Here is a 23,647-nt window from a genome sequence, read left to right as displayed (position 1 = left end):
TGTCAGTTAAAAAACTTAAAATGGAACCATTTTTATGAAAGAATACCATTTCCTTTATAGACAAAATGTGTAACCAAACTGAACCATTAAGTCTTATTTTAGCATTTGATGGCCTCTGGCAGGTATATGCAGAACAGGATTGTTTCTGGATGTTTGGGACTTAAATACCAAATAAACAAAATGCATTTTTTCTTGTTCTAAGTAACAAAAAATATTTCTGCAAGAAAATTTTATTTAAAAATTATATTGTAAATAGGCAGGGCATGGTGAAATGTATCTGTAATGTAAGCATTTGGGAAGAGGAAGAGTAAAAGGCCAGTATCTGCTACATAGGGAACTCAATGTCTACCTGTGTTACATGTTACCTGACTCAAAAAAAAGGAAAGAAAAGAAAAATCATACACACACACACACACACACACACACAACCACTCTACAGCCACTAGAGTTTTGCATGAATGTTGCTTCTGTCTTTGTCAAAAAGGTATAGAATAAATTACGTACTTTATAACCACTAAAGATCACCGGAGTTGCTTGTGAATATCAAATAAAACAGACAAAAAAACAAAGTGGGAACTGTTAATTGAATGTTCTTGTGCTGTAATTTGGGATATATTTAAAAGCCTGTGAAGTCAGGAATTTAGAGGCAAATCTACTATTGCCACTTTTCTGCTAAGAGAAGGAGAATTAATCTTCCCCAGGGAGGAGCCTTTGTTATTCAATACCAAGTGGTCAGACCTAAAATCATATACAAAAAAGCATCATTAAACAAATTTAGTACGTTTTACTTTATTTATTCAAGTGTGTGTGTGTGTGTGTGTGTGTGTGTGTGTGTGTGTGTGTGTAAATACGTGCGTGAGTAAAAAATAACAATTAAAGACAAACATCCCAGGAGTTTGGAAGAAAAGAGGGAAACATGAGAGGGCTAATGGTAGAGAAGAAATGAAGAGAATAATGTGATTGTGCTTAATAAAAATAAGATAAATTTAAATAAAGTTTGTGTAAAATCTGTCAGTTCCCATTTGCTCAGGGATTTCATTCTCGGTGTTAGTTTCTTCTCATTAATTTACAGTGTAAATAAAAGTTGCTTAGAATTGTTGTCCAATTAATGAAATTCATCAATTGGTAGCTAAAGTTCTAAATATTGTTTAATAGTGAAACATCAATAACAACCTAGAGAAAAAAAAACGTGAAAATAGTTATACCAAAATAATGAGGGGATTTTTTTCTAGAAGGGACATTACTATTTCAGAGAGTGAGGATGGGGAGAAGAGGGATATGAATGAGAAGAAAGATGCACCTGCTCAATTAGAGGACCAAGGATGGAATAAACCTCACTCATAGCCAGAGGAGAGAGGACAGGCATGGACAAACTGCACACATGGGTTCTAGTAGAACTCTATAAAATGCAAAGTTGATTCCAGGTCTTTTCACTGGCTGTTTTGACTTGCTGGTTTTTAAGTAATCAGTCCAATATGTTGGACATAGTTTCTTTCTTTTCTTTTTTTTTTTTTTTTTTTTTTTTGGTTTTTCGAGACAGGGTTTCTCTGTAGCTTTGGTGCCTGTCCCGGAACTAGCTCTTGTAGACCAGGCTGGGGTCGTTTTCAATGTGTGTTCATGAAGTAAGGAAACAGACAGAAAAATCTCCCCCTTTCTACATGACCACAAAACCCGATTTCAGCTATCTTCATTACTTCCTAAAGCTTTTATTTCACAAATAGTCAAATTAGGGTTAGGGATTCAACTTATAGACATAGGGAGAATTCAGTTCAACATTTAGATCACACTCAGTTGTCAGGAGCTAATGAAGAGTACTGCATGTGGGTGAGCAGTAAAAGGCTGGCTGGAAGCAGGAGCCAGAAATACAAGGTTTAGGAGCCATAGATCCGCCAGTGTAACATCAAACCCCGGTGACTCAATTATAATCAAATTAGTAGCTTTACCCCAGGCCTTCATGGGGTATGCCCACCATCTTAGCACCTTAAAGACTAGAGGAAGTAATGACCATCCTTGGATAGAAAGTGAGACCCTATTTCAAAAACCAAAGGGTCTCCATGTAAGTTACCATTGAAAGTGGCATAAACTTTTACAAATTGAGGGGAAATTGAATTTGTTTAACAAGTTTACTCCAACATCGCTAATTATGTGGTTGATCCCCACATAATTACATAATAATAACTACATTTATTTTAGTAACTACTTTATATGTAATTTTATCATTTAATACATGGTGCCCACATAATTTAATGCATTTATTTGTTTTAGTTAGCAAATGGATGCATTGGTCTTGGTTTTCAATTTGACGGGATGCAGAAAGGTCTGTAATTGGGAAAGTGTACCATGTGTCTCTGGGGGCATTTTCAGAGATTAAGGGCACCAATAGATGGAGATGCACACACTGAGTGTGAGTGATGCCTTCTGGTGTACTGAGGATCTAGTGAATTAAAGCTCTGTGGACGACTCCATGCAAACCCTTTTCTGCCTGCATGTGTTTATCATTGGTGTCATTTTCTACTGACAGCAGACCCTGACATAGAGAACTAATTATCAGTCATCTCTGGGAGCTTCCAAGCCTTCAGTAATGGATAGATATTACTGTGTTGTTGTGGGGAGACAGCCTGTTAGTTCCTGGATGCTCAGTCAGAAATAATCACTCAAAACTATATTATTTAAAACACTGCTTGGCCCATTAGCTCTAGCTTCTTGTTGGCTAACTCCTACATATTAATTTAACCCATTGCTCTTAATCTGTGTATCACCACCTGGCTGTGGATTACCAGCTAAAGTTCTGGCGCTTGTCTCTGGCAGGGGTACATGGCTTCTCTCTCTCTCTCTCTCTCTCTGCCTCATTTCTCCCAGCATTCAGTTTAATTTCCCCCACCTATTTCTGTTCCCCTATAGCTCTGGAATAGGTCCAAAGTACTTCCTTTATATTTATAGCATACGGAAGGGAATCCCACATCATTTCCCCTTTTATATTTAAATAAAAAGGTTATTAACTTTAACTTAGTAAAATTACATGTGCAAAACAGGTTATCATAACTAAAAAAACCTATAATTATAAATTCTTCAACTCCATCAAAGATTCCAGAAGGATATAATATTACCTAAATAAACATTAAGTTCATTGTCTTAAAACATTTTAAATGCCATATTCGGAAGTCTTTGAAAGGTTTGAAGAATGCCTATCCACCTGAAATATATCTCTGTACATCTAGAAAAATCTAACTAACATGAGTAGAAGCTTGATTATTACAGATGACTCTCTATTAACCTAAATTTCTTAATTATATATTACATTTTTAAATGAGCTTCACAAACACAATACTATCTCATAGACCCCATTTAAATTCTCAGTCTCCTGAAAGAGCCGGAGGTCACACTGGTAGCACCCCAGAAAGCTAGCATTTCAAAACAGCATGGCTTTTTGCCTGCTACTACTGAATCATGAAAAGCTCTCTTAAAGGAGGCGTGTCTCCGTTTTCTTCTAGCAAACAGAGCTCATGCCAAAAAAAAAAAAAAAATACCACTACCAAACCATGTTTAACTATGTTCTTTTGTGTCTAGGATTCCTTTTTAAGCTTTCTCAGGTTTTACATGAATTTAGTCCACCATGTTTGTGCCAATTTGTTTCCAGGAAGGCCGATTTCCCAGCATTCAGTTTATTTTTCCCCACCTAGCTCTGTTCCCCTGTTATAGGCCTAAAGCAGTTCCTTTATTAATCAATGATATTCTCAGCATACAGAGGGGAATCCCACATCATTGTGTGTCCTGCTTCCTGGATTGAGTAGCTAGCTTGTTCCCTGACTTTTAAGTATGGCAACAATCACTGTCAGATTGCCTAGTTCTATCATGTAAGTCAGTTTCATAAATTATTTCCACCTGTTGTTCCTCTAGTGAAATCAGCCTAGCTTAGTAAAAATATCCATACACTGGGTTTTGCATTATTAAAAGTTTGACTGTTTTATCAATGTTCAAAAACATATATACACATGTACACAACTGAATAGCTCAGGAAGAAGAATTTCAGTCAAGATAAGCACATTTGGAATATGTCAATCATTTTAGACTTGCAGGTTTTATATAGTATGTTGAATTCTGTTGCCAAGAAATGTGTGTGACAAGAAAAAAAAATAATCAATCCAAAACTGATTATACATATCTATTTTTAACATAATAGTTTTATTTATTTTTCTGAGAATTTTATAGAATGTATTTTGACCATGTTAACCCCAACTTATCTCAGTCCCAGTTACACCTCTAGCTTCCTTTCCACTCCCTCTTCCTCCCACACTTCTTGTGTGTCTCCTAAACATGTGATGGCCCTGCCCTGGAGAGTGGTCCAACCACCAGAGGTCACATTTTTAAAGAAAACTAGAGAGATGGCTCAGCCTTTGACTAGGACTCAGAACCCAAACACAGTTATTTTTAAAAAGATAAAAGAAAGAAAGACTATGAGGTTGGGTGAATACAGAGGGGCTGGGTGTGGGGAAAAGAATGTAATTAAAATGTATTATATGGAATTCTCAAAAAATATATTATATAAAAATAGAATCTGGTTGACTCTGCCTCCTGCTATTTTTGCTATCCTTCCCTATTCTCTATCCCCTGCTTCTTCTGCCTCTTTCTCAGATATCCCTGGCCATGCCCAGTCTACTGGCCATGTTGGGTCGACTTCTTTCTCTGCTTTGTTCTTTCAGAGGCGTCTGGTTGTTCTCCCTATCATACCTGCAATAAAAATTTTCACTTAATTATAAAAAATGAAGGTGATTTTTTTTCAATCTCAGAATTATGTAAGTACATACTCCATTAAAAAAAATGGAAACAGAAATTCCTGATTGATCTCTCTGCAAGGATTTAGTAGACATGTATTTCTAAAAGGAGAGTAAGAAATCCTTCACTCTCTTCGGGAAATCTGGAAGGCATGGATGAGTCTCTAACTAAGTAGCTACACAGTCCTAGCAGGGCCCAGCGTTTTCAGGAGACTTGTGCTTTCCCTTCTACTTAGATCTTCAAGCATCCTCCCGCCCATCTATAAGCAGTAGGACACTAGCTAGTAACCAGGGAAGCTCAGTTAGCACCCAGGTCAGGTAGCTTAAGAGTCACTGTGGTGGCGCCTAGTTTCCAGTCCCCACCTACATGGAGATTCAGTGAAGTGTTTCTCTGCTTTCTCCCAGTCTTCCATTATTGTGCACACTTCCTCTTTCTTTGAGCATTGGACTATTTCAGTCTGTGGCTTCCCAAGAGTCAAACAATTAGAAAGCAAAGTGGGAGTAAAAGCAGTCACTTACAGACAAAAGGAGTAAAGCAGAGACGAAGCCAAAGCTGATTGCTAAAGACAGGAGATGATGTATTCTCAGGGTTTTTATAAAGATAGTTTTGTGTATAAAATGTACCATATATTTTTTGTAAAGCAAATAAAAATATGTTAATTTTTTCTAAATTTATTTCATGCCACTTTCCTGTCTCCTGCTCCCCCCCCTCTCTCTGAAATAGAGACTGTACAGAAAGCCTGCACATGTAAGGTACACAACATGCCATCTCTAAGCACTATGAACTTGTAAAATGACAACTGCTGAGCAACAAAGAGGAACAGCACCTACCCAGCACATGGTAAACCGGCTCCAGTAATTCCAACAGCACTAAATGAGGCAAAATGTTTTGTCCCTTGTAGCCAACTAATTTTAATCTCTAGTTAAATTCTCAGAGAGTCCTTAGTAAACAATTAGTGCTCTGTGAAGCTTTCCGACACAAATTTCTTTGAAGACAACTGTCAGGGCCAGAAGGGCAGCTTTTCAATGCAGAATTCTTTTGCCTTAGGCTTGTGATGGAAAATAGTACATTTCAAAGAGCTTTTAAGAGCCAGTGACTGTGCAAGGATCTGATAAAAAGGATTTCTTACTTGGAGGAGGTTTCTATCTAATCCTTGACACTTATTTTGCACTTATTTTGACCTGCTATATTTTTAAAATTTAGTCCATAAGTTGGTTCTAAATGTTTACTTATAGTTTTCCGATTCATACGTGATCTGCTGCTATATTGATAAAAAATAAGTAAGTTCAGTTTAAAAATAACAAAAGGGCATCTGATTAGTTGTCAGACACAGAATGACGACAAATCTTTCTTTATTAAAATGACATTTAAGAAGCACAGAAATAATTCTGGGTCTGTCTTTTAACCAGCATCATTATTTTCAAGAGACAAATGAACTGTTTTAATTTCTCAGGAAGGCTTGCAAATGTTCTTTATAAATAGTTTCACCAGATGAAGCTTTAAATCATCTATATCTACGCTACTTTTAAATAACAACAGCAAATATTTAAACTTAAATAATAAATGCTATATGAAACACTTTAGTCTAAGAATAAAGAGATTATAACTTAAATTTATTCAATAAAATATGAAAACCTAGTCATTATATTAATTTCTGAAATTTATAAAAATTTCTATATTGTAACTCATTAAAATCCAAAAGTGAGATCCATTATTTTTAGGTGGAAAATCACTGTATAAGATATAGTCATCTTAAATTTGAAAGTACCTGAAAGTTTTCTGAAAAGATATAACTAAGTGAAATTTTTAAACTTAAATTTAAAAATTAACTTACATTGTAAATTTTTCAAGTTCTTTTGACTGCATAAAAATCTTTAGTGTGAATCCAAAATAATACAGAAGGGTGATAGGTAGTACGCAAAATGAGAAAAATCATCTAAAAGATGAATATTGGTAGTTCCTGACACTTGGCTCCTTAAGTTTGTGATTCCATGAATACAGATTGCCGAGGGTTAGGAAGAACTTCTCAAAAAAGAAATTCCTTCAGCCATGTTTAATCCCCCATTCATTCAGTTCAGGACAATGGATTCCAAAGTATTTCTTCAATTTAGCAGCTCAGGCGTGAAGTACCATATGGAATAAAAATAATCCAGGGTCCCCAAAGGCAGGGAGGTTTAATTATTCTAGTATTCGGATAGGTTCAGACCCCATGCATCCTTAGGGCATGGGCAGCAAAGTTTAAGGGAAATACAAAAAGAGAACTAGTAGAAGATATTCATTCTGAATGTTACGGACCCATCTTGGACTTTGGGATATGTGATCCCTTTCTTACCTAGCCCAAAGTGACACATGAACAAGTTATTGCATGAAATATTCAAAACAATGACTATTACTAGATATATATTCCTATTGCCTTTGCAGAAACCAGACTGTAGCCAGTCATCTGTACTTTGGAAAGGACAGATGATGCAGAGCCCACTGAATACTTAGAAAAATATATTCTATATAATTTCTTAACAGGTAAAAATAAAAAATTAACTAATATAAATTTATAATTAGAGATTTATAAATTACACATATATAATAAATGTATGTCTTCCTATGTTATGTATGTATGTATGTATGTATTTATTTATTTATTTACTTTTAAGACACTATCACCATGTAGCTCCAGTTGGCCTGGAATACAAAAGATTTGCCTGACTAAGTCTCCTGAATGCTTGGATTAAAGCTACGTGGCATCACTCTTAGCGCCACTATGTATGTGAGTGAGTGTGTATGTGTGTGTAAATTGTTTATGTGTATTAATGTTTGCCTGTGCATGTATATGTGTACCATGTGTGCAGTGTACATGGAGCCCAGAAGAAGGCACTAGGTCTCCTAGAAATGGAGTTACATATGGTTTGTTTGCTGTCATGTGGATTCTGGGAACCAAATCTCAATCCTATGGAAGAGCAGCAAGTTCTCCTAACCGCTAAGCTATCTCCCCTGCTCCCTCCTGCTATGTTTTTAATGGCCCATATGTGGGCAGACTCCATAGAGCAGCAGTTCTTAGCCTGTGTGTCACAACCTCTTTGGGGGCAAACAACCCTTTCACAGGGGTTTCCGAAGACCATCAGAAAACACAGATATTTATATTTTGTTTCATAATAGAAACAAATTACAGTTAGAAAGCAGGAATGAAAATAATTTTATAGTTGGAAGTCACTATAACATGAGGAATGGTATTAAAGGGTCACAGCATTAAGAAGGTGGGAACCACTATAATTGAGCTTCTAACTCATTTACAGTGTTTGGTAGACACCAGGTTACTGTTATAGCACCCCACTCATTACCAGACATTGGTATCGTATCTTTTATTTTTCAATGAGTTCTTAAAAAAATCACTCAGTGTCAATAAAGGCTATCAATGGCCATCTGAGTTTCAGAACTAGATCTTTAGTCATATAATTAAATGAATCTGTTGCAGTGAAAACTTTGTCCAACTTGCTGTGCCTGACTTGACATTGAAGATTAACCTCTAGAATTGTTATTCTTTCCTGGGTTAGTTACTTGTTCCGGGCTGAATTTTGCTTGTCTATTGTGGGGTGGAAATTAGTCTCATTTCTTCTACTGCATATTTCCAGAGATCATACATTAAGGGACAATAAGATTTGATTCAGTTTCTGCTGCTTTGGTGATGGGAAGAAATATGTAAACTTCTGATTGGATTCTATTCATTTTCTTTTTAGAATATTGATGATGGCTTTTACTTTGCAAAGAATAAATATACTGAAAATAGTAAGTCAGTCAGAGATGATATCTTCAATTATTGCTCACCCTCTAAACTGATAATGAGGATTAAAATAGGATATAATATATCTCGCTCAATTATGGATTATTCTTAGCTTGACATGTCAGCTCCTTATTGCAACAAAAATGGAAAAATATCCATAAATGTCCTTCAAAGTGTTGAATGGGGTATAACTGAATTATCCACATGGTGCTTCACTGCTAATAATTGAGTTTGCTTCTTGTAATACCATAGAAGTAGTCTTTGGACCAATACATGTAAGTTGTAAAGTTATTATAAATGCTATTCCTATCATTTACTTTTAAAACTAGAATTATATTTCAGTGTATAGGAGATTTTTGCATTCTACAAGAACAAAGAAAAATATATTTAATCTCAGCTTCTCCGGTAGCATTCTGAGATTAGTCATAAGAAAATCGCACTGAGGGCTCCCATGCCAGTCTCTTACCATTCATGACGATTCTACCAAGTTCTTTTACCATCCTAAGTGATGATACCAATTGGGAATTTCATTTCTAGTACAGGTTACTATCAGATCACTATTAACCAGTAGACCCTAATCTCAGGTTTCTGATTTTGGCCGTTTGTGTTAAAATGTCTACATGAGTCAGTCCCTTTGAAATGCTACAGTAAACATAGTCTTCATCAACCTTTTCCACTCAAAAAAAAAAAAAAAAACTAGAGCAGAAACATTTTATATCAATTGATTCTTTTCTTTATAAAAAATATAAACAACCACATATCTATTATTGAGTAGAAATATTTTCCTGTTTGATTTCTATAAACATTAAAATGGCTGGAAGACTGAGTAGTTAAAATCCTATACATTCTGATGCTCTATTTTATCATTTCTTCAGAGAAACTATGCACTGTAGGCTGGCCATTGAACTCACAACCCCCCTGACAGCCTCCCAGCTGCTGGGCTTGCAGATGTGTACCCTCAGACCCAGCTCTTTTCATAATGCTGCTGCCGAGTAGGATTGCATGTTTAAAAATTACCTCATATTTGCATTCATTCTTCTTATAATCAGGCTACTAAAATAAAGAAAGTGTTTAGACTTAAAAGGTAGAAAAAGAGTAGGGTTTTTGATTAGCTGAGTGTAAGTTGATATATGCTTCATATTGCAAATGTCATGCAGATTCTTACAAATCAAAATGGTACACAATCGAATTAAAGATTAAAGTAGGACATTTTCAAAAACTGGATTGATCTGTAAGTTATTACATGAGATAATGCAGACTCATAAAGATAAACGAATGTGTATAGGTGTCTATATTGCAGGTATAGGTTATGAACCCATAAAGAAAAACATGAGAGAGAAAAAAGATGAATGTGTATAGGTTATTGACCCACACAGAAAAACATGAGAGACAAAATAGAGGTTTGAAGTAAGGTGAAGAAAGGAAATAGAACAATGTAACACGAAAGTTAGAGGAGAGAAAGGTCTGAGCTAGAATGACAGGAGCAGGGAGAGAGGAGTTTTGATGTGGGATTCTCCTCTGTATGTGATGAATATGTTTTATTACCAATAGTAAAAAGCTGTTCTGGCTTATAGAAAGGGCAAAATATAGAGAGGCTGAAAGAGATATAGAGAGAAAGTAGGCAGATTAAGGGAGATACCATATAGTTGCCGAAGGAGCAAGACGCCAGTCAGATCCATACGTGTAGGCCACAGCCTTGTGGTGATTAATAGGAATGAGTTAATTCAAAATGTAAATGCTAGCTAGATATATGCCTGAGTTGAGGCTGGAGAGATGGCTCAAGGGTTGGGAGTACTGGATAGTCTTCCAGAGGTCCTGGGTTCAGTTCCCAGCAACCACATGGTGGCTCACAACAGTCTATAATGGTATCTTCTGTACCCTTCTGTCCTGCAGGCATATATGCAGGTAGAACACTATGTACATAATAAATGAATAAATAAATAAATAAATAAATAAGATAGTATATTTATAAAAATTCTCTAAGAATTAACAAAATACTTTATTTAAAAAATGCCTGAGTCATTGATCAAATAGAGTTATAATTAATATAGTTTCTGTGTTATTATTTGGGTCTGGGGGACTTGGAAATGAACAAGCAGTCTTTGTTTACAGAGTTTTTAAACACCATGTGTGCAAATACTGAAACAAAATTTATTACTTTGTATGCCAATTTAAAAAAAAGATAAAAATTTTGCCGGGCGGTGGTGGCGCACGCCTTTAATCCCAGCACTCGGGAGGCAGAGGCAGGCGGATCTCTGGGAGTTCGAGGCCAGCCTGGTCTACAAGAGCTAGTTCTGGGATTGGCACCAAAGCTACAGAGAAACCCTGTCTCGAAAAACAAAAAAAAATAAATAAATAAATAAAAATAAAAAATAAAAAAAAGATAAAAATTTTAAAATGACAAAAATAGCCCTTTTTTCCCATAAAAATCATCATCAAAGAAATCATCTCAATTTTCAGCTTAAGCTTTTGTAAGTAACTCCTTTTATATCAAAGAAATTATCTAGTTGTAGAAAGTAAAATATATAACAGTCCAAATGATAACCATGTGCATAAATTATTAATAAGTAACAGTGCTCGTTAATCTTTGGTTAATTTGACAGAAGCTAGAATCATTTGGGAATAAGAACCCTTTACTGAGAAAATGCTACCACCAGATTTACCAGTACACAAGTCTATCGGGAATTTTCTTGATTAATGATTGATGTGGGAGGGCCCAACAGTGTCAACCTTGAGCAAGTGATTAATTGGCCCTAGGTTGTACAGGAGAACAGGTTGAGCAGGCCCTAGGAAATAAGCCTGGTCAGTAGGTTGTAGTTCCTACTTGCAGGTTCCTTCCCTCCATGCCTCCCTGCACTGACTTCCCTCAGTGATAGATTTTTATCTGGAAGTGCAGGGTAAAATTAAGCATTTCTCCCTCAATTTATTCTATGTTGTGGTGCTTTATCATAGGAGCAGAAACCTTAGCTAAGATAGTAATATTTACATAATGACAAGGACAGTTTGTGATAAGATGGAGACACATCTGGGAATGTGCTATGGCAGAAGACCTGTTGATCTCCACTCCTACACGAACATATCATATACTTCCTGACCACTATGCACTATGTTTTGCTCAGCCATGGAGTCTGAGCTCACATGGGGATATAACTGCTGCTGGCTGTCTCTGCCACTTTTAACATTATCTCAGGATTTTACCATTATCCCCAGAAGAACTCCTTGTTGGTAAGCAATGGAACACAGCACCGTCCAGAGCTCTTATATCTTTAACACTAACAGCTAGCTTTATTTTCCAACTTGAAGGCCTATGTCCTGACCTTAGCTGAACCACTTATGAACTTGTCTGAAATGCAGATGATTAGGTCCAGCCTACTACAGAGAAATCAGAATGGGCATATAACCTGATACTAAAGTGATCTCTCCATATATTGAAGTTTCAGACACTTGCCTACCCCACAAATGATTTCTTAGTCACTTTTGGTCCTAAAACTGCACCTATCCGATTCCCAGGCCTTCTTAGCTTTATTTATTGCTGTGTGGATATACTACTGCCTGGTGTTAGAAGGTCTGTGAGGACGGCCAGGGGAAAAGATACCTGCTATGGCCACAGAGAAACCATTTGGCCATGTTTGAGCCTCTCACACATATACCTCTGACAATCTGTATTTTAAAGAGTTTCTCTGACTTTGCGGCAACAAAATGATTCCTCAGTCTACTTGCTAAATTGTGTAGCATCTGCTTCATGAAACCAAGATATCTCCTAAGTAATGAGTATACTAGGACACTGCTCAGTTCAGAAATTATAACCCTAACATCTTGGAGAAAATAGCACCTAAAATATAAAATTGAAAAAAAATATGTAAGCAGACAATGACTGGATCACATATTCCAGCCAAATTCTCATCCCAACCCCTAGAACAACCAGTCCAAAAAGGAAAAACCTTGCCTTGACCTCAGCCAAACTAGCATGCATGGTCAGAAACAGATATAGAGCTGAGAGTTTCTTTACTTTTTTTGCCCCTGCCTTCAATAAAGCATCAACCATGGAACTGCAAAATATTCAACTATTCATTTAAGATGCTCTTTGTAATCATCCAATGGTCTCTCTGCCATCAGCCTCCACTCACTGAGTACTCATCTCAGTTTTTCAAAAAATGTACCATTTTTGGCAATGAAAGTCCTATAGCCCATGAAACTCTCTAGTCATAGGCAAAGATGAAGAGTTAACCCCTCAAGAATCTACTTTGCTATGCAGTTCCAACACTCATCCCCTGTAGACGTGGTTCCTTCTAGCAGAAATACTTGTCTCACTTCTCACTTATAGCTTATAAATCAAGTGACTTCTTAATTTACCAAACCTTGTCTAAAAAGCCATTCCTGGGCAAAGCCGCTTTGTTAGCATTCTGATTTGTTATCCCAGAAGAATTCAGCATACCCTACTGCAAGCCCCACTGAAGTGTTCTTTTTCATAGATGTCACTTAGTATAGACATGATCTGGTCACGGTGGTTTGACCTTCCAGACAGTGGATTCCCTTCGAGACAGGGCTGTATTCTTCGATTGCTGTCACTACTGCCTCCAGCCCATGTTTGTCTATCTCATGAATAAATAGACTGACGACTTAGCCAGTATATTTATCAGCCAATTAAACTTTTCTTTAAAATTTCTTTAAAAACTTTTTAGGAAAAAGATATACAGTAAGAAGATGAGACAGGATATGTACAGTAGAGTTTAGGCATCTTTTTTGTGTGTTTGTTTGTTTGTTTTGAGACAGGGTTTCCTTGTGTTGCATTGGAGCCTGTCCTGGAACTAGTTCCTGTAGACCAGGATGGCCTCAAACTCACAGAGATCAGCCTGTCTCTGCCTCCCAAGTGCTGGGCTTAAAGGCGGGAACCACCACCGCCTGGCTGAGTTTAGGTGTCTTACAAAGAAATAATGAACAATTAATTAAAATTGATTATCCAGAACATTTACTTACCTCGATCTGGGTGTTGTTGTCCTGGCCATCGTCCAGTAGCAGGTCAGTGAAGCCTCTGGGCTCTGGCGAGTCTTGGCCCATGCTGGCTCTGTTTGTGTCTACTGCCTTAAAAGGGTCCGAGTTTCTTTTCCATCTGTGGCTGTATGCTTGTGAGTCCACATCCACCCCATCGTCTCTTTGAGGAAAGGCCTTTGAAACATCATACTTCCAATCTGAAATAGAAACAGGCATGTTACCTTTAGGTGTGACTCATATACATAATACCTATTAGAGTGGAAAATATACTTCTGTTGGTCATTAGAATCAGAAATGAACTTATCATAATGAAGCCAAAGTACTTGCCATATTAGACCCAGTGTGGAAATCTGAGTGTTACAGTTTAAACATGAAATGTATCCCCAGATTCATATATAGGATGCTTGGTCCACAGACAGTCGGCACTAGAGCAGTCTTACGAGAGGAAGGATGTGACTTGGGGTGTGTCTTTGAAGGTTGCACTTTATCCCCAGTTCCCTTCTTGCTTTCCGCTTCCTGACTATTATGGGATGAACAGCCTCTTAGCACACATGCCCCCATCAACATGATGCTATATTCAAAGGCATGGGGAATCTCTGAACCAGGACTCAAACAAGCCAATCTTCCTTTTTTTGTTATTTTTTATTGTTGTTATTGGTTTGTTTGCCCAGTTATTTGATTCCAATTGGTATAAGCATAACTGATATGCTGGGTATTGTGCGACTTCAGGGTATACGATAAAATGAACCAATGATTCCTGTGGTGATCTCTAAGGGGCTCTCAAACATACTCCTCTACACAAATGCATATATCTTTCCTCCTCATGTACACACAGAAACACACACACACAGAGAGAGAAAAAAACTGTTCTGAGAAAGCAAGTTAGAATCCTAAAGAATGAAAAACAGACAGCTTTAGCTTATTTGAAGAGAAATGGCATGATGAATGTGTGAGCTTATGCTGATTTCCCATAAGCTATACCAGGCTGCAAAGGCGCAATGATGTGCTTGAATGGGTTAAACATAGTGGAGTTTTTTTCCTGTAAATGTGTTAACCTATCTTGTAGTTTAGAAGCCAGACTTGGATCATTGCTTGCCTCATTTGATAAGCAACCCTCTCAGAGGCATCACAAACATGCTTGTTCATTTGCACTGTCCTCACCTTGGGAACTTGTCAGGGTGGTAAAGGAGGGCATTGACAGGCACTTACAGAAATGGATGGGACAGCAAGGAGATCAAATCACAAAGGTATTTTAAAGCCATCTGCAAGGACTGGCCTTGCTGACCCAGCTCCTCCTGTTACGACATGAGGGAAAATTAGATTTAATCATGACTCCTAATCTTTCATTTCAGTAGGTCAGTAGGGGATAGAATAAAGCAAGGGTTGAAAATTCAGTTTCCAAGCAAGAGGAACAGCCTTCTGCTCAAGCATTATCAAAAGATAGGAATCGGCACCCTTTATAACTGGGCTGATATGGCTTCACAAAGGGCCAAGAGAACACTGATCTAATCATGGATGTGATGTTCCTCTCAATACAAGAACGTTTTGTGGAAGGCTGTTATTGAGCTTAATGCAGAATCGGCAACTCATAACTTCAGAACCTATGGGCCACCACCACCACCATTTTTCAGCAACCACAATGGCTAGGCATACCTTGGTTTCAACTCATAAAGTTTGTGGTAATCCTTCCAAACAAGATAGGGCAGTTTAGTTTCACTAAGACCTAAAAGATATTTTAAAGTCTGATATGTTGGGAGCTGGGAAGATGGCTCGGAAGTTAAGAGCACTGACTGCTCTTCCAGAGGGCCTGAGTTCAATTCCCAGCAACTACACAGTAGCTCACAACCATCTGTACTGAGACCTGGTGCCTTCTTCTGGTCTGCAGGAAGAATATAGGCAGAATACTGCATACATAATAAATAATAAATTTTTAAAAAGAAAAAACTTACAAAAAAAGAAAAACTAACTAACTAACTAACTAAATAATGTTTGATGTATTGATGGATGGAGTCTTAAGACTCCATACAATAATAACATGTCCATTGAGCCCTATGAAAAACCATGGGTACCAAATTCACCAAATTTCTACCAGAAGAAATATTGGAGCCAGAAAGAGGAAGGACTGTGCTCTTATCAGTGAACTGCACACCAAAAGAGAGCCGTATGCTTTGTAAATGGCTGCACAGCATCCCCCAGTGACTGACTCTGCATGCACTGAGTGTTGAAGAAGAACAACTAATTAGGGCTGTCAAGTACACTGTGGAAAATAACTGCTTGCAACACTCTGCCTCTGCCTAACATTTGACAATACTTCAGTCCTCACTGACTGAGGGAGTGAAGGAACACACTACAGACATTCTCATTGGCATAGGAGTTATAGGCCCAGGCAGAAATAAGTAAGATACCAGGGCTGAAATGTTTTCTTATATCTTTGCTGTTTATGGGTTCACGGTAATTTATAAAATTCTCTAGGTTTTTGTTACCCTGTATTTTAAGTCACATTGGACATAGCTTATCTGGAAAGGCAAACATCTTTTCTTAAGGATGTGTCTGGCTCTAAGAACTTTGGTTCTAGGCAAAATTACACGAAGCAATTTGTTTGCCTCAATTGTATATCCAACCTCATTACTGTAGATATACGAGGCAGCTTACAACAAAGCTAAGCAATAAAATTTCCTAACAACCACAGACCTTCTGGCACAAAGTTTAGGTTAATCTCAGAGAAGTGAATCTGTCTCCCAGGTAGGGTGGTGGGTTATGGTGAGTTATGACAGTGGTAAGCTGTGTCAAGTCTGTCCTGGCCCCTTCCCTCCCTTTTCCTTCCCTTCATCCCTTTCCTTCTTACCCTTCTTTCTTTTCATTTTTATTTTCAATGATAAAGGTTAGCCAAGATGTAGAGTCTGATCTGGGATTCTGCCACTCTACTTCCTCAGCTTCCCTAGTGTCTGGGAATACAGTTGCCTGTCATTAAGCTCGGCTTCTTAGTTAAACAGGTTGGGTCCACTTCTCTGACATTAAGGTATATCAGCATAAAACAACTCTCCCATGACCTGTTTTAGGACCACTAGTCTTGTTCTGAGATCCAGAATCCAGTCATAACAAAGCAGGCAGAATGACTATCCGTCCAAAGGATCTTTTACTGATTTTATTTCTCAACCCCTCTCAAACCCCCTTCATCATTCCCTTCAGTCATTTTACTCTAAAAAATCAACTCAAAGGAGCTTCAGACCTAGAAAAGATAATGTCCATATTTCTCATTTAATCTAAAAACTTACTAATATGTTAAGCATTTGTTTAGTACTCAAATTCACTCCTTTGCAGGATTTGAGGGCAGTAGAAAGAGCAGACAGGTTCTCTGGAAAAACATTCTTATTCGACCACATGACTTCCAAAGTCAGGACTCTTGACAGTCTTGGCTTCATTTTTTTGTCATTATTTGGTAATATTTTCTGAATAAAAATAATCTGCTATTCATACTTTAAAATAGATGATTTATTCATTGTGTGTATTAGTTGGGTTCAATGTGATATGTCACCGTTTGCTTCAGCATGCAGAGGCTCCATCATACAAACGCGGTGATTGATCTACAGTCACACAGCATTGTGCTGGTAAACACTTGCTCCATTTCTACAAACTGGTCAATTCTTTGCTCACTCTAATTGCATTTACAAGAAGTAAACAGACCCTCAGGAAGGCCTGAGAAGTTTCCTAATTGGGAAACATTGTGAGTATGGGGTCTGGGTTTACAAACACCTATTGGGTTGCCATTTTATACTGAATCCTATTTTCTCTGACAATATTATAAATAAGCAGGCACACTCAACCATGCATATAAAATATATCACTCTAGGTCCATAATTTAGCTAGTAGATGACTCAAGATGGAAGTGTGACATGGGCTTAGATACTGATCCTGTTTCAGAATGTATTTTCGAGAAAATAACATAAATCAAAATGGATGTTTTATAGAAATGAAGGAAGGAAAATTGGAAAAGTTACAGTTGGGTGATCTATATTAAAATAACTTATCTGAATTTCATGGGCTTTCAAAATGCATACAAATATCTTAAATTATTCTTTAAATTGACAACCAAACAAGTCATCAGGAGACAAGGCAGAGAGAACTATGGGACACAATATTTTCCTTCCCAGCTTCATTGAAAGCATGCACAATGGGACAGACCTCTCAACACTGTGCTTGGCAGACTGTCTGTGCTTGGTCTACTACATGCTACTTAAATCCCCACGGAAAACCTTAAAAGAGAATTCTCCAACATTCCTTGCTACTGTAATTACTCAGTTCATGGAAACATTAATTCTGTTTAAAAACTTCCATTTGGATGTAAGGGGAGAAAGGTTTATAAACACATTTTTCTAAACTGTTACATCCAATAAAGAAATGGATATTGGTACATCTTTAGATAGTTGAATAGATTGAAGTAGTAGAGATAGTGTTATTATTAGCTAAGGTATTGCATTATATTTCCAATAAGACAACATCAAAACACCTCACAATGACTAGTTGACCTGAAAAGACCAAAATAATCCCAAAGCATCCTCATAGTGTTCTATATAATCTTTATAGTTCCTTCTATGCCTTTGGGATGGTTTATCTTTATTGCCAAATTGATGGTACTTGCCATCACTTAGGAAACAAATCTTTTAGAATGCTTCTAAGGAATTACCTAGATTTAATTGATAAGTCTGGAAGACTCCATTAATGTGGGTAGGACCACCCTATGGGCTGGGGTCTCAGACTGATTAAAAAGAGGAAAGCAAACTGAATACCAGAATTCATCACCCTCTGTTTCTCCACAGTGGGTACAATGTGACCAACCATCTCCTGCCATCATAAGCTCCCCTGTCATGGTGGACTGCATCCCTGGAAACACAAAGGAAGATACACTTTTCTTTCTTCCCTAAGTTGCATCTGTTGTGTGCATTTTTTCCCAATAAAACAAGTATTCAATGAAACTCTCTTATACCAGGAAGTAAATAAAGCAACAGGGAAAAACGTGGAACTGGAATGGATACATCTATTTTATGTCACATCCTAATGACTTTATTTCAGTGTCTTACAAGTAACTGACAGTGGTGTATTGACAGCATCTTAATCCCTTTCCTGACTACTTTACATAAATAATACTCATAAAACATATATACAAACCACCAGAAAGTAATTGTATGCACAGACATGAATTGCATGAAATTAGAATTCATCACAACTGCATCTATTAACATGTTCTGTATTCTGGATTTTATGTATGTGAAGTTATACACATGCTTGTGTGTATGTATGATGGTGGGAAGTTGTGTGTGCTTGTGTGGGGGTGTGTGAGTAGAGGCCAGAGGCTGAAAGTATATTTATCAATTGCTCTTCGACTTATTTTCAAGGAAGATTCAATAGGCTGCACCGATTGGCCAGCAAGCCCTAGAGATCCTCCTGGCCACAACATCATGATACTGGGATTACAGATGTGAGACACTGCATGCACGCTTCTTATGCAGGTGCTGGGGACTGAAATCAGGTGTCCCACTCATTACTGACTGACTTGGCCATCTCTGCAATTCAGTTCTCTACTTTACAAGTGGACCAAGCCATCACTGTGAATACTCTGAAGAAAGACTCAGACTTTTTTTCCAGGAAGAATATTTACTGGCTGGAATCACCTGAGAAAGAATAAAAATATTTGGCTAAGGCAGACTGTCATGTTACTTTGATTCTCGATTTATTTTAGAACTGAATAGGAAAATTGTATTAAAATAATTATATCCTTGGTTATGTCAATAATGAACTCACTGCTGCAGCTAATTTGGAGGTTTTATGTTATTCAGCAAGGTAGCTACAGAAGATAAAGTTCACAGCATGTTTTATCTAGTTGGATTAAGAGTTTTGAATGGAATCTATCAGTCATATTTTATTTGAACTCCTCAGGAAAGACATTCTGCCTCTGGATGTGCTGATGGCTCCTTACTATCTACCCAAGTGGAAAATACAAGCCTCTTGTTCCAGGTATTTCTCTTTCAATCCTCTCAATAACAATGTGTTCTGTTCACACTATAGAGAAGTTTTCAGTGGCCTCTTTGCCAACATACACACCTTCCATTAATGACTGTTAAATCCAGCCCCAAACCTTCAGAAAATCTTGTATGTCTCCCAAAATTTTCAGCTCAAAAATGGCTCTTATATATGGACTGAATTTTATTCTGTAATATAGTCACTCTTCAAAGGTGAGTCCTTAAATACTCCTATTATACCTCTACTTAAGAATGGCGTTGTATAGGAAGATGTTAGTACAGCCAGCCTGACACTTGCTCTCTCCAGAAAAGATCTTGAACATTCTAGGCACTTGGCTGTCCTCTGATAACTTTCAGTCCCTGAAAGAGTATATTAATGTGCCTAAATGACTTAGGTAAATTCTTTATACTCAACACCCGCCTTCCTGTTGGACATACCAGATTTGGGTATATGCTAGACAAATAGTAGTTACAGGAGCCATTTTAAAAGAATCTTAAGCATTTTTATTGTCATAATTTGTCTATACATCATTTCTAGATGCTATTGTATTAAAGACTTAGTCAAAAACATCAGCAATGTTCAGGGGTGACAACTTCAGGAGACGCTGTCCTCAATGGTGAATTAGATATCAATGGAGTCATAGTTAAATTGAGTATTAAGAAGTGGTAGAAATAATAGGGGATATAATCTAAATGGATGAAATAAGTCACTATGAATGTACCCTGGAGGACATAACTTGCCTGTGAATGTGTGGTACCCTCTTCATCTCCCCTCTCACGTTGCTCTTGTACTCTCACTCTCCTTCCCACCCTTCTTCATTCTTCCCTTCCTTTCAAACATTTTTTTCTTCCTCCTTTCTCCTCTTTCTGATTCTAGGCAGCATAAGGTGAACTGCTTTGCTCCACTATACTCTCTTCTTCTTTTGAATCCCTGAAGGGTCAGAAACATTGGAGCCATACAGCCATAGACTATTCAACCTTTAAAGCCATGAGTCAACATAAATGCTTCTCCCTTTATTATGTCTTTCTCTGTGTTTTTGTCATTCAGGTGGAAAAGCAACTAACTCAGGGAAGAATTATGAATGGCCTCTCTTGGTACAGAATATCTTAAACACCTTCACAATGTGTTGGTAGAGAAAAGAAGCAGCACTTGCTAACCCTAATTTTCCCAAACACTATCCTGTGTCTTTTTCCTTTGGCTGATTTTGCTTTGTATCTTTCGATTGTAAGAAGAAATGAACTGAATATGGATAAATATTTTATCTCAATTTCCAAACCTGGCAGAGTCTCAGGAACACATGACATAGATGGTGTCAGAATAGTGACTCCAATTTATATAGGGTGTGTTTTGGGTGTGTGTAAGCATACACATGTGTATGTGTATGTTTTGTGACTGTGTTGTAAGAGCAAGCATGGACACTGGCATATACTAACCATTTATGCTTATAAACAACAAATCCATAAATATATTTTTGCTCTGGTTTTTTCTCACCTGGCTGAAATTTATGTGTTTCACTTTGCCCAGATTCTTTAGACTTATATCTATGTTTGTGCAGCATCAGAGAAAGGGCAGAAGAGAAGAAGAATAAATGATGGCAAAAATAATCTGTAAAAGTTTCTCGTCTAAATGATATGAGCTTGAGACAAAGCCTGGTTATTTTGAAGTTATGGAAGTTTCACAACCCAATGTCTACACATCGGACCTCTTTGGTAAGAGACATAGTAAACATAACACGTCATTGAGGAAGGTTCTCAGGACCTCTTGAGATTCAGAAACAGTGAAGCACAAACAAAGAGATCAGGTTTAAGGTAGAGGTGGAAAGTAAGTAGAGGAATGAGCCATGTACTGAGTTCAGTCTGAGATAGGAGCGAATGAGGGCCCTAAAAACCCGTGTTTAGGAGCCCATTGTCTATGTTCTACCTCCTCCTTTCTCTTACTGAAGCCCATTGTTGGATACCTTTTGAATGAAGAAACGTGGTAACTGAAGACCACTTTTAAAAAGTGAATTGGATTAGAAATATGTAATTGTCATGAAACTCATCAAAACTATACACTGAGTAATTTGGATATTTTATTTTACTGGGAAATAAAATGATTAATAGATATGCTAATTTCATAGGTACAGAAGACAAATTATGCTATGGGTAATAATCCTTGTATAGTAAAATTGAAATCAATTTTATGTATGGGTGAGGTGGTCCACATTGTAATCCCAACCCTTGGGAGGGTAACGTAAGAGGATTGCAAGTTTGTAGGTGACTTGAACGACATGGTGAATTTCAAGCTAGCCTAGGCTACAAGAACTTGTCAAAAAAACAAACAAACAAAACCTCACAACTTTACAATACTTTATTGAAGTGTAAAAGATAGAGTAAATCTACACTCATGATTATAAACTAAGAAGTTTTGCCATTGCTCCCAAAAACTTATAATTAGTAATATAATAGATAAGGAAAATGTGGTACATTTACACAATGAAGTACTACACAGGAGAAAAAATAGTGACATCTTGAACTTTGCAAAAAAAAATGGATGGAGCTAGAAAACATCATTTTGAGTGAAAGATAATTATCACATGTACTCACTCATAAGTGGCTTTTAAACATAAAGCAAAAAAAAAAAAAACAGCCTACAAATCACAATCCCAAAGAACCTAGACAACAATGAGGACCCTAAGAGAGACTTATATAGATCTAATCTACATGAGAAGTAGAAAAAGATAAGATCTCCTGAGTAAATTAGGAGCATGGGGACTTTGGGAGAGGGTTGAAGGGGGGGGGGAAGAGGAAGAGAAGGGAGCAGAGAAAAATGTAGAGATCGATAAAAAGCAGTAAAATAAAAAATAATAGTAATGTACTGACATTCCATTTTCCATATGAACACATTGATGATGTGTTGTACTGGGGAAATCACCGGAGATGAGTCTAGAGTCTCTGTCTTAGTTAATATCTAACCTGCCTTTGAATAATCTTTCTTAGGGTCAAGATATTAATCTTTATCACAGCTTAGTTATAGAACACCATAAAATAATCTAAAAGCGAAAACATAATATTGGAAACAAATGCTATTGAAATCAACCAAACAAGGCAAACAGCCCTTCATATGTAGATGGGGAAGAGAGTCTTCTATCTTGCCTGCTATGTTAATACAGGAAGATGATTCACTTCTAGTTTAAATGCAAGGCAGAAATAGTGTATGCAATCGATAGTAGGCATAATAGAGGTTTAATGTATAGGAAGAACTTGAAAGATAATCTTCTGATTGAGGATTTCTTAGTACCTAGCTAATAATGTTGACTCCTCATTCAGATTAATAAATTTCAGCATTGACTTTACATTGAAGACAGTTTCTCATCATATAGCCATAATATACTTATTCACTCAGAGTATTTGCTAGTTTTTCAAATGCATTAATAGGACTGGGGAAATAGGCTCAGCTCAACATTGGTTACAATCTATACATAATCTATAGGCAGGTAAAGATTACCTAATTAAATAAAAGATGCCATGTTTCCACAAGACCTTTGTGTTTTTCCAGGACACATTCATCATAATCCTCAGAATAACAAAGTCATTTTTGGTCAGTGAACTCAGTCATCAGTGGTATGAGAGGGTGTGCTCTTACAGCCTCTTTCATTCCTCCCCACTATAAAAGCCGATTACACTATTATTACCTAAATATCTTGTTAACATGTTTTATTAAATTCGGAGATATCTAATTTTTGAGGGCCATATATTTGTTTTTATGCTTTCAATTTTATTCATGAAAGGTATGTATGTTTGTACATATGCATGCATATAACATTCAGTGGCTTCATAGCACATTAAAAAAATGAAAACCATGCGTTACAATACCTTTCTGTTGATCATTAGGCATAAACCTGCGTGTTTCCTGTGCTATGACTGACTGATTTTCAAATGAAGCCCAGGCACTAGAACCAAATCCCAGGCATGAAAGGAATGGCTGCCAGTGAAGGAAACAAAAGATTCTATAAACAAGGATCAGTCATGGACAAGAATACCTCCTGGGAAAATGTAAACTTCTGAACCAGTATAAGCCAGATGGGATCTATTGATACAATGGTACTCA

The 23,647-nt window shown here is 37.1% G+C and overlaps 1 protein-coding gene across 2 annotated transcripts in view; it reads right to left on the bottom strand.

Moving 5' to 3' along the window:
- Plxdc2 (plexin domain containing 2) overlaps positions 1-23,647 on the bottom strand; it is a 404,732-nt gene that overhangs the window by 232,071 nt on the left and 149,014 nt on the right. For both annotated transcript variants that reach the window (XM_075970560.1, XM_075970558.1), the window contains one exon: positions 13,526-13,737. In XM_075970560.1, the coding sequence (XP_075826675.1) occupies positions 13,526-13,737 (212 nt within the window). The remainder of the gene's footprint in view (positions 1-13,525; positions 13,738-23,647) is intronic.

Source organism: Microtus pennsylvanicus, chromosome 4 (assembly GCF_037038515.1).
Source record: "Microtus pennsylvanicus isolate mMicPen1 chromosome 4, mMicPen1.hap1, whole genome shotgun sequence".
Classification (NCBI taxonomy): domain Eukaryota; kingdom Metazoa; phylum Chordata; class Mammalia; order Rodentia; family Cricetidae; genus Microtus; species Microtus pennsylvanicus.
Note: the sequence above shows the minus strand (reverse complement) of the source record. Positions and strands in the feature narration are given on the sequence as shown.